Source organism: Athalia rosae, chromosome 8 (assembly GCF_917208135.1).
Source record: "Athalia rosae chromosome 8, iyAthRosa1.1, whole genome shotgun sequence".
Taxonomy (NCBI): Eukaryota; Metazoa; Arthropoda; class Insecta; order Hymenoptera; family Athaliidae; genus Athalia; species Athalia rosae.
Window position 1 is genome coordinate 7,876,740 of NC_064033.1, and position 12,274 is coordinate 7,889,013.

Sequence of the window (12,274 nt, forward strand, 5' to 3'; positions counted from 1 at the left end):
CGATGATTGGCGATTTCTTCATCATTTCTCATCGAATCGGGAAGTTTGTCCCACACGCAATCGATGAAGTTTGAGACGTGCGTGAGAAAAACACCCTTCGGTACGAGCGCAAAATCCTCCGTGCCCAGCTCATTCAAGTTCCCGGTCCAAACAATCTGTTCCAACAATTTTTCAACGATACTAGTCTCGTTCATCAAAAACCAAATCTTCAGCAGAAGAACATTTTCAAAAGCGCAGTGGTAATCGGAAACGGTGCTATGATAATCGTAATACCAACAGTTAGTAGGGTGCGGGTTGCGCAAATTAGGATAGCCCAGATCTTCCAAGTCGAAGACCCGATTTGAACTACCGCTTACAGATTCAATCCAACGCTTTTTTTCCAATCCCTTGACGTACAGGAATCGTGCATTTTTCACAATTGTCTTCAACGCTTTTTCCATATTCTTGTAAGGCACGTCTCCAGCATCCCAAGGTATCCCATGAAAATTGCGAATTTGCCAGGTGTTAGTAGCTTTATATTCTACCGGCAGAGCATCCCAAGAGCAAGGGGGTCTAAACAGGATACACGCGAGGCCCAATATACTTTGTACATCGCGTTTTACGTTAATCGCGGAGAGTTCTTTTGGCACGAATTCGTTGTCAGGTTGCACAAAACCTTGAACGTCCAAAATCATATTCATCTCGGTTATGGTTGAAGTTCGCGATAGGTCTGCGCGAGTTTTATCTTTTACCACGAATCTCTCGGTAGGCTGCGCGAAACCTTGGACATCTGAAATCATATCCATCCTAAGTTTAACTGAAGAGCGCAGTCGAACGGTATGAGTCTTATACCAATTTTTTTCACCCCACCACTTATTGGATTATATTCTATTACACTATCGTGTAGAATTGAACAATAGGCTGATGTTCCGGTAGAGAAGTGATCCTTAGCCTCAAATTCCGGACGAATATCGACTGGACCATAATTCAGAGATTCGGTTTGTTTCGAACAGTTAATGATGATTATGGGTGCGAATTGTAAGAATTCACCCTTTTTCAACAATGGTTCGGGGTCCTTACCGTAGTAAACGGCTTGAAAATTTGCGTACATATCGTACAGCAGAGCGTACTGATTATGATTCATGTCAAGATTTATATTGCCGTGGAGATAGCTTTGGGGATTCAAAAACAGTTTGACGTCGGTAATGTCACAGTGATCGAAACGACTGGCATTTCTTCTTGCGTTATTTTTTCGATTTGTTTGGAAAGCCAATAATATGTATCGCGGTTTCTCTAACTGCGTCGATGTCTTCACGGTCTATACATGTTTCGATGTTGTAGGCAGCATCGGATATTCGTACGATTCCCAAATCCGGAAACTTATAGAAATAGGTATATCTCTTTCAATGAAACTCAGGAGCCCTAATTTTCGTTCGCAGACAGTTGCACGTACGGTATTAACCATTCCACTTTGTCGATCCGAATCTTGTAATCTTCGTCCGCTGGTTGAAGTACCGCGTTTGCATCCGTTCTAGACCTCGTCAAGATTAACTCTTGTTTAGCGTTAACGACGATCTTGCAGTAATCTTCAGCAAACCCCAAAATCGTACTCAACGGTACAGACACATCAAAATATCCGTTAGAATCGGTCAGTTCTTGATTCTGTTCCTCAACATCTAACCAACGCGCATTTTCCATTATCCAAGCTTGACCGGGATTCAGAGAAGCTTAGCCTTTCATCAGACTCGTGAGATCTACATTTTTGCTTCTATCAGTTTCTATAGCATTCAATCCGTAGCGCACTTCTTCGAATAAATGACAGATTGCATTGTTTACGAGAGTTGTAGCTACCGCTACAGTTCCATCCGTTTTCATAAGTCTACCGTAAACGTGCAGCGAGCTCTTGCTCGGTACTAGGGCGAGATCTTGATGTTGTACGGCTATCCTTTTCTCACCGCTGTTATTGAAACTTGGAAAGGCATACGGTTTGTGTGAGTGAGCCTCGTAGTGGGCGACAGACTCATCAAACATAACCGGTGTTTGAATGTTCAAGATTTCTTCCATGGTTCACAGAAGAGGATACAGATGCAAATGAACCTACGCTTGAATCTATTAAAACTTCTTTTTCAACCTTGAGACCTAGACTTTTCAGGAACAACACGTTTTGACGTGTCAGCGCGGTGGGAACAGGTGCACGACTGACTCCTCGGGTGCATGGTAACTGATTATAACCACCTCCAATTTTTTTGTTATACACGATTCCCATTACTGTGATTTGATGTGCAATTTCACAGTTATAACTTCTCCGCGGAAATTAACCAAATCTCCATCCTGATCAACGATTCGCAGCTGAATGTGATCTATGGTCTTGACGGTGACCGGAAGGTAAATGACGTGCGAAGGTACTTCGATGATCTCATATCCTGGTGGGACAGTTGGAAAGAACTCGTGAATCGTGTGCACCTGACGTTCGTCGGCGTAAGCACCCGTTTTAATATTACATTCCACCCGCAGCGAGTTTACTTTCAGAATAGCTACGGGGAGATCCGATTGATGAACAACGTCAGGCTGTAAGATGCGTGGAGCAAACCCTAACAAGCGACCAATAGAGTCGCTGGGCTGGAAATTTATCGTACGATTACACTTGATTTCGCTACGCAACGTATTGTTGTTTGGTTTTATGGTGATATTTTTATCCACTAGCGCGTTCTGAACGTAGCTCTCAATGTCTTCTATTTCGTAACTACCTGTAGGTATAGTAATAACCTCATCCCCCACGTAAATTTTATTCTGACCGAAATCCACGTTGGGAATTGAATTGAAGGTCAACAGTTCAACCAATCCCATGACATAATTCTCCTGGAGGGAAAGTTCGATTGGCGGAAAGTATTGCGTTTCAAGGATCGTGGATGTCCCCGAAATGGTTAGCGTCAACGAATCACCCATGACCGCAAATTCTAAACTGATCGCGGCACGTAAGCTTTAAGTTTATATACATTCTTTCGAATCAATTGATTATAAAGGAATTTCAAACAAAAATCACCGCATGTGATTGTATCGTATTCCTGATATCTTTCATGATTATATTTAACGCTACCAACACCAAAGTAGCTGATGAGATCTGAAGGTGGTCGAAGATTACCGAAACTGTCGAAGTAAACAACGTCGTCACCGATCTTTTTGTACGCCACCCAATGCGTGCCTGGTCCATCTTTGTCGTCGAGATTAACAATTGCTGATTCGATTCTACGAGGACTGCGATCCGGTAATCCGGTGCGCATAAAGACCCCGCGAAAATGGGGAACGTTAAGAATGTTTGCATACTTTAACAGATCCACATCAGTTGACGCTCGCTGCAGTAGCTTCGCTATTAGTTTTTTGAACGGATACGATTGTTTGGATTAAGGTGGAGTCCCAGTCCCTTCCTGTAAGGTTTGAGGTGGAGTCCCTTGCCCAACGCGATAGCCTCCATTGTTTCGTTGTGCCTCCGACTTTCTTCGAGATCTCGTTTAGCGGCACTCGCGTCGTTCACCGCCTTCGTTATACCTGCCGCCCCTCCGGCTAACGCACCCGTGGCCCTCAGGCCCGCAAGGAGGGGCACCAGGAAGGGTAAGAAGCCTCCAACTTTTGTTGGCACCGGTAGGATGCGTGGTGCGCGTACGTTGCGTTGACCCCCCGCTCTCTTCACCGCGTTCCGAGCCTCCTTGAGTGCCGTCATAACGGCTACACGAGCATTTTTACTCGGAACCATAGATTTTTTCGCTGCTCCTACGATCTCCCGTAGTGCCGTAGGCTTCGGCTTCTCGATACCCATACCCAATTTCGTTTTAGCTTTCATAATGTTGGTAACCGTCCAGGCGGCTGCTTTTCCACCAAGTTTTGCGTCTGGCGTTAGAACCCGCCTCCAGGCTTTTTCTACTCATATTTTATCCGCAGCACTTCGAGCCTCTAGATTTTTACGGTTTTTTGAATATGCTATATCGTGTTCCCTGCAAGCGGTGTCCAAGGAGTTTATTCCTGCATCGCCGCGAGCAAGTTTTTTGTTCAACTGTGTACCAGGTCCACAGTACTGATAAGATGGTAAATGCAATTCCACTTGACCAAGCCTTCGACAACGACGTTTTTTACGGGTTTCCGCTCTGTGTACGATCATATCGACGTTCCATCGAAAGCTGAAAGAGAATGTTCATAAACAACGACTTTGTAGCGTTTTGCATTAGTCATGTCTTGGACAAGGGCTGAAACACAGTGAAACTCGCGCAACAAAAAAGTGGTTAAACGAGAAAGCGGCACGGGCATTTGTTGCCCAACAGCGTACGAGCTGTGTTTTGCGGTCCGTCCAACTGTAGTGAAACAAACGCGCTGCTCGCCCTTATAACACACTTGAACGATCTCAGGTTCGACCAAAGTACAAGTATTTAGAGCAGCTGTTAGGACAAGTGGATGGTGTCAAGTATTTTCTTTTCAACGAAAACCAGCAGGTGGTCGTACCTGAGGATGCACTACCTGATTCTTTGATGGTGTTTCACGATGTGTCCTGCGAAAAGCAGGATACTATCCGAAATTTCTTCAGTATGGGGCGCTATCACGATGTGGATTGTTTTTATCTTTGTCAGACGTATGCTCGTATATCCAAACATCTCGTGCGCGACAACGCAAATCTGCTAGTGTTGTTCAAGCAGGATGATATGAACCTCAAACATGTGTACGACGATCATGTAAACACGGATATGTCCTACACACAGTTCAAAGATTTGTGCGCAACGTGTTGGAATAGCGATAATCATGGATTCCTCGTGATTGACAAAGAGAGCGAGTTCAACGAGGGTAGGTACAGAAAAGGATGAGGCTGTTTCATGAGAATGGAAAAGTGTTAAATGAATCGATTCTAACGAAGAAAATCAGTGACGTTCGTGACACAGTTCTGTTAACATGTAAGCAGCAAAGATTAATAAACAAAAAGTTACCTTACGCGATTTGGCTAGCGCCAGCGCTGCAATTCGGCGAAAATATAGAATGATTGAGTCGGGCCGTGAAATTACCAAACAAGCGTTCAACGGTACGTTCAAACCAGTCGTCGGACCACTGCAAAAGCTTGTCGATGTATCGCGAATGACTGCGAACATCAAAAACGAAATAATGCCTGACGAAAGTGAAATTGTTCCCACAAAAACTGAAACCGTCCCGGTCGGAACCGAAATTTCATCCTGCGAACTATCGGACGATGAGGATGATTACGAAGATGCAGCTCCGTTCGTGAATAATAGCGACGACGCAAATACCGAAAGTATTCAGCAGGAAATGTTGACGAAACGATACCTCGAACTGTTGCGCAAAGATAAACAAAGTGAGCTGAATAACGTATATGGCGTACGTCAGCTAGTTCGTGGACGATGATTGGTTGGCAATTCACCTATAAGTTTTGGACAACATTATATTGCTATCGGTGATTTACGATACGCGAAAACGTAGGGATTATTCGAACTGTTGTCAAAGAAAGTGCCTGACGAGACCTCTGTGAGTTCGGACGACTTGGGAAATTACAAAAAAATTGTCTTGGCAACGAATGCTCACAGAAAATACTACAACAGCAACGAGGCTCTCAGAAGCATCCCTGGTTTCAAATTCAAGAACATCATAGCAAAGATTCTGAATATGCCACCTGCGATACGTCAGCGCACCGCAAAGGGAATTCTCCCACAATATATGGCGACTCGCGAAAACAGTAAACCTGATTACGTGTACTGGGATAATCCTAACGAGCTCGTCGATCATCTCAGATTGCTAATAGCCTCCCAGTCGGCAGGTAATCCGAGTCATGTCAACGAAATTAATTCGATTATCGAAGAACTGCGTGAGAATGGTATCGTTTATTAATGAGCGAAAGACGGTTATTCGTATCATTACAACGATGAACGTCGATGTGTTTGGACGACAACCACAATACAAGGGTGTGGCTTCAGGCGGTCGCGGTCCACCAGGCGTAGGATTCAAAATCACAGGTAATGACAATTTTGATTTGGAAAATAGAAGACTGTGCAACGTTGCCGCTCCTCTGCAGATGAACGACGCTGTTACTCTCAATCATCTGCAGCGGAAAATAGATTTCGCTCGGGTAGAAATGAGCAACAACAATCAACTGATCCACACATTCATTGAATCCAGTACAAGTGAAGCTCTGAAAAATCTACTCGCTGAGGTTAAATCGGGCCAAGACTTGGTGTTCGATAATTCAGAAGTCATTCTCAATCTGAATACTAGACTGACAACATTGGAAAATGAACGAGAAGAAGCTCACGCTAGTGAAGGAGTTGCACAAGCCGGCAAGACGTAATTACCCACGTCGGAGCGTTAAAGTGCGTGGCCTGGATGAAACGTGGCAAGCTGATCTTGTTGATATGTCTGCGTACGCTGAACAAAACAAGGGTCACCACTTAATGCTCACCCTAACTGATATATTTTCAAAATACGCTTGGGCCGTGCCTATGAAGAACAAGACAGGCGAAGAGACAGCGAGTGCTATGAAATTCGTTCTCAAGCGGGGACGCGTGCCGAAACATTTACAAGTTGACAGAGGCAAAGAATTCTACAATTCGCATTTTGAGGATCTCATGAGACGGTATAAAATTAAACTCTACTCCACCTTCAGTAATTTGAAGGCTTCGATCTGCGAACGTTTTATCCGGACGATAAAAAATAGAATGTGGATTGAATTCAGTTTGCAAGGCAATTACGAGTGGATAACTATTTTACCCGATTTCATATCCACTTACAACAACACGAAACATCGAACAATTCAGATGAAACCAAAGGATGTTTCCATCACCAATGAAAAAATGTTGCTCAGGAGCATGTACGGGAGAGCTCGCGTGAAACCTGCTTTAGCTCCTAAATTCAAGGCTGGCGATAAGGTGCGAGTTAGCAAATTGAAAAATGTTTCCGACAAAGGTTCTACACCAAATTGGACAACGAAAATATTCACCATAGATCAGGTGGCAAACACCGATCCTGTCACTTACAAACTCAAGGACTACCGAAACCAACCTGTTGCGGGTGGTTTTCATGAACTAGAGCTTCTCCGAGCTGCAAACTTTGACACTTACCTCATCGAGAAGGTGTTGCGGAAACGTGGAAAGAAACTGTTTGTAAAGTGGTTAGGTTTTGACAATACACACAATAGTTGGATAAACGAAAATAATTTGTTGGGTTGTTTCAAATTGAACATGATTACGTAATAAAACTCCAACGATAATGATATTAAATATAATTTATTATTTCTTAATTTACACTTCAAATCCAATACAGCTCACTCGGAAGGTATGAAACCCCACGGAAGTGTGTCCGTTTTATTGGAAGACACAACTTGCTTATCGTCATCCCAGCTCAGTACTATCTTCTTTCGTGATACCGTATAGACTTCATGCTTTTTGCTTATAAATTAATTTTGAATTTTCACTAAGTTTTGTTGATGCAAAGTACATTCTATGTAAACGTTGAAATTTATTGTCCTCGAAGTTGGACCCTTCGACCCCTTTAGCGCGTTTCTGTTTTCATGGTCGTTTAACACTTTGAAAAAAAAACAGTTTCGCTCTCAAGCCTATGTATTCGGTAATTATTTTTCCGTTAGTTTCATCTTTCATCAGTCCCACAACTTTTTTATTCATCAACGGCATTTCATAAACATTATCTACAGGATTGTCGGAGGTGTCGAATTTGTATAAATCAGCTCTCATACATTCGTATGTATTGAGAAGTGAAATGATACAGAAGACTATCCGTGTCCTTGTACAACATTTTCGCCTTGTCTCCCAAAGTTTTTTTTACATAATTGTAATGAAAATCGTGAATGTATGTTTCGGAAAGATCAAGAATGAAAAATTCGCTGTATATCAGTTCGTTCAGTTTTCTTTTTGTTTTAGTCAATTCATTTATAATCATGTTTTTATCAAAAATCGTACAAGTATGAAAATTTGGTTTTACTATGTAAGATCTGGCATCGTATCGTTCTCTCTACTTGGTAACTGATTGAACATCTCTGTATTTTCTAACATTTTCCATCGTTTTCCAAAAAACAGCATTGATCATTAATTTGAAATTTTTTTTTTTAAAGTCGTCATCAGATTTTTATCGAAGATCACTGTTCGAATTTATATAGCTCTTCAACCGGGGTGCTTGTTTGAACTTTAATACTCCATGAATTTTTGATCATTTCATACCCAAACTTAGACACTGTTCCAAAACTATGTTATGAATGACGTATTTTTTTTTCGCGAACAGGCTGGTCGTTAATTTGGGGTGTGCACATCGCGAAACGGGGGGTACATAGTGCGTGCGTCAGGCATAGCGGCAAGTCTTTGTGTGATTCGTGAAGTTCTTGAGGATATTCTAAGTCTACTTCTAATATGTATCCTATGGGGAATCTGTCTGAAACTTTGCCTATGTCGAGTAGCTCAGAATTTATTACCCATTCAAACGAACTATATGGTAGAAAAAGACTCATACCAGAACCGTACAGGTTGTTCACGTCGAAATACATGATTTACGACTCATCCCGCCACGAATCGAAAGCTGCACCCATGTATCTGTTATGAGCTTCCGCATACCTGTTGGAACACTGGAACACACCACCGCGGATACCTCTTTCAACGAACATCACCATATCAATGTCAAGCAACAGCTCTAATTCGATACGCGTATACTTCAGCATTGCATCAAAAGCGAGACCCGGTGCTGTATAATAATGCAAAGGGTCTAAATTATATGTGGATTGGCAATTTTGTCGGAAATTCTAAAAAACGTCAGCTAAAAGAAGAACGTCAGTGCTTAGATACAAATCTGAATTCTCTCCTGAAGTTTGAATATTAAAAGCCTTCCAGATGTGATACGCATGCGAATAATCAGCCTGTGAAATATTTTCACGATTTAGTTAAGAATAGAAATCTTTAATTGAAGGTTATTGTTTTTCGTTCAGTTACTCCCAATCATCGAAACGTGAAATAACCATCACGCATCGTTGGAGATCCGTATATCTATAATACAACGGAGGTGGCTTTACATGCAGTTCTGAGAATTAGACGTTGGATTTTTTCATCCATGCAACTTAGACGGTCAATAGCGATAGAGTCAAAATCAACGATTTTGGTCTATCAACGGTTGAGATTTTAACAGATTTAAGTTAACATCGTCAAGGGCTTTTGCTGCAGGTGGGACCACTTTAAGCGTCAAGTCACATGAGTTGAGTTTATCATAAACAAAAAAGATGAATCTGTAGACACCGTGAAAACTTCGGTTGTGTACGTGTACTACTGCATCAGTCATCGATATTAGACGAAGCAATGAGTTTCATTCTCAGAAAGAGCTTCGAAGAGCGAAGAACTTACGTATTTTGGAAATTTGTCGAAAACTTGTGCGTTTCGTGTATTTCTGTTAGAGTGAAGTGTAAAAGTGAGACAAAAGGTAAATAATTGTGTTTTTGAAGTGAAATCCTCAATTGCGCTTCTACTTCCACGTACGTTATGGTAAAAGATGTAATATCTTTCAACTTTTGTAGATCCGTCATGAACGACATGAACGACAATGCCTACGTTCTATTCAAGGGGGTATACGTTCCCCATGTATGGGCTGCGCAACTATCACCCGCAACGATCACCAATGTGATCGAACGCGCTATGGCATTGGCAAACATGCCTGAAAACGAAAACAGTCATATTTATTTCATAGCGGCACAGACGTTATGTGCGTTCGGACAATGCGTTGTTACGTCCCACGAGACTCCTAAATTCAAAATTTTTAATATCCCCTAGATTTGAACTAAACAAAGGTTCCATAGATGACCATTTGAACCTGAGATCTTGCAGATGTGGAATCTGGAGAGTCGGTCGTAAAACCCTAGAATAGTCTAAACAAATCCCTGGTCCGCACGCACATTTTCAGGCCAAGACCCTTTTCTTCATATTGTAAACCACTCCGAGTTCGAAATATTCCATTAGCTTCATATATTGCTTCAATTATTAAGAATCAATTTTTAACATTTACTAATGAACAATTTCAAACCGTCTCCGCGTTAATGAAACATTATCACACACTCATTACACTTGTTATCGAAAGAATTCAGTCAAATTTCAATCTTATAATATAAAATCCGTAAAAAACATGATAGAACCTTCGTTCAAAAACACAAATCAATGATTCAAATTCACTGAGAATTTTCCATTTCGGAGTTGGTAAAAATCCAGTTTGTTCATTAAATAATAGTAAACTTTCAAAAACCGAACAATTTCTCGAAGATAGTCATAAAACTCAAGTGTTTGTACCCCAGAAAACTACCCCAGCATAACCAGGCCCAAGTGGGAGAAAAACTCAACCAATGAGATATTTTAAACATTTCGAACAAAATGGATAAACACATACGATTGGAAGAACCCCTAAAAGAAAATTCTAACCAATTGTAGAAATTTACAAAACACCGCCCTCAAAATCTTGGTATAAAAACTGGAACTCAACTCAAAAATCACAGTTGAAAGATACAAGACACTACGCAGTCACAGACCAAAAAGTCACAAGAAACAACACAAGACTCAGTTACATGACACAACACAGTTACAGTCACAGACCAAAAAGTTACAGACAAAAACTCACTCACTTAACTCATCCACCAAAAACTTAACTTCAGCCCAGTTTTCTAAAAAGTTGAATCGGAAGTCCACCAGTGCAGTTTGCACCATCTTCTCCAAATCCAAATCAATTTAAGCAAGGTGTTATTTTCATACATACTCGTCTCATTCCAAATTCTTACTTCCCCAATTCATATCACTCCCGATTCTAACTTGAGTTTTCTGATCAACTGTTAGTTAGTATTTTTATATTATAAATTTTGTATTTCATATTTTATTCTCGAAATATAACCACGTATTCATTCAAAATTCACCCTTGTTTCCAATAATTAATTCTCCAATTTTATCAATTATAAATTTATTCAAAAGGAAAAGTCTGTATCAAAACGACCACGCTTTAACCGGCTGATGTTCGTTTTCCTCTAGATTTTCCTCATGAATCAGGCGGCTATTGAGAAACTCGCTTAACCCGGCTGTAGTTATCTCAAGAACCAAGTGATTCTTACGAGTAAATTCGATTTTTATATAAAATTCCAGTAGAGTTTAAACCTAATTTTCCCGATTATAAGCGAATCAATAAATCAGATCCCAGGAGACAAGCATATAAAACCAAATCCCTCTCCGAGTAAAACATCATCCTCAAATTTCCCGTGTTATTATTAATCACCGCTATTTCCAACTTTGCACTGGTCTCGACTTGGACCCAAAAAATCTAGACACACACACTCCTGTTCACGTAAGATCCATCCCAAACAAAACTAATCCGATCGGACGTAACAGCGTTGATGGCACCTGGATGTTCAAAAAATGTTGCAGACCCTATGTTCTGATTGTTCGTGGTATAGAACGCTTTAGCCTGGACAGCGATTCAGATGAAAATTTCGACGATCAAGATGATCTAGAGCTTGATGAGGGGTGCTACGCCGACTGATTTATATACAATAACAACACTAGAAAATTTTCTATAACATGGTTTTTCAATGATACAAAAAGTTTTTTTTCAGTATAGTTCTAGAAATACAAGGTTCTCTTACAATTAGGTGTGTGTAAATATATATATATTTTTTTCTCAATATTTTTTACAAATATACTTATGTAAAAAAGATGAAAAGATTGTTTGACAATAATCAAATGTAGTGAAATCTTGTGGTACTTGCCTCCAAGGTATTTCAGATTCAATTGTCTTTTTGATGCCGCCTCCAGCATCTGGTCGAACAAACTGCTGTCTCCAGCGAAGGTGTCATCCTCCGCTAAAAGTGTGCGAGCCGAACGGGTAGGCAAATACACGCTGTTTTCAATGTCTACCACCACCTTAGGTCCATATCTTGTCTGGACTTTGCGGAGTTTGCTTATTTTGTAAGTTTTGTTTACCTCGAATTCGGTCAGTTTTTTTTGTTGGAAAAAATTTCTCCAACCTGGCTACTTTGTTTAGTTGCGACAAATCTATTTTTTTTCAATTTTTGTTTGTAATAATTGGCTCTGAATCTACTTTTTCACTAAAGTTTGACAGTTCGCTTTCGGATTGTTGTGATTGTCGTTTTGATTCACTTTTCTCAATGTTCCACAAAAAAAATTCACTCGACAATGATGAGCTTGGTTGATCACTTGCAAAAGGTGAGTTTGCTGAGCGACTGTGCTTGAAAAGTACGCTGTCTAGAAGTGTTCCGATTATATACTCTAGC

At 40.9% G+C, this 12,274-nt stretch overlaps 1 protein-coding gene across 1 annotated transcript; it reads left to right on the top strand.

Annotated features, from left to right (window-relative positions):
- The first annotated feature begins 6,257 nt into the window (after nucleotides 1-6,257).
- Nucleotides 6,258-11,523, top strand: LOC125502148. Its single transcript, XM_048659912.1, has 4 exons — nucleotides 6,258-7,210; nucleotides 9,530-9,714; nucleotides 10,496-10,598; nucleotides 11,409-11,523. The coding sequence occupies exons 1-4, from the start codon at nucleotides 6,258-6,260 to the stop codon at nucleotides 11,521-11,523; spliced, it is 1,356 nt and encodes a 451-aa protein (XP_048515869.1).
- The last annotated feature ends 751 nt before the right edge of the window (nucleotides 11,524-12,274 follow it).

Coding starts and splice junctions, on each gene's coding strand:
- LOC125502148 (XM_048659912.1), top strand. CDS start 6,258: ATGAACGAGAAGAAGCTCACGCTAGTGAAGGAGTTGCACAAGCCGGCA. Junction 7,211..9,529: donor TTCAAATTGAACATGATTAC/GTAATAAAACTC, acceptor CAACTTTTGTAG/ATCCGTCATGAACGACATGA. Junction 9,715..10,495: donor CATAGCGGCACAGACGTTAT/GTGCGTTCGGAC, acceptor CAAAAATCACAG/TTGAAAGATACAAGACACTA.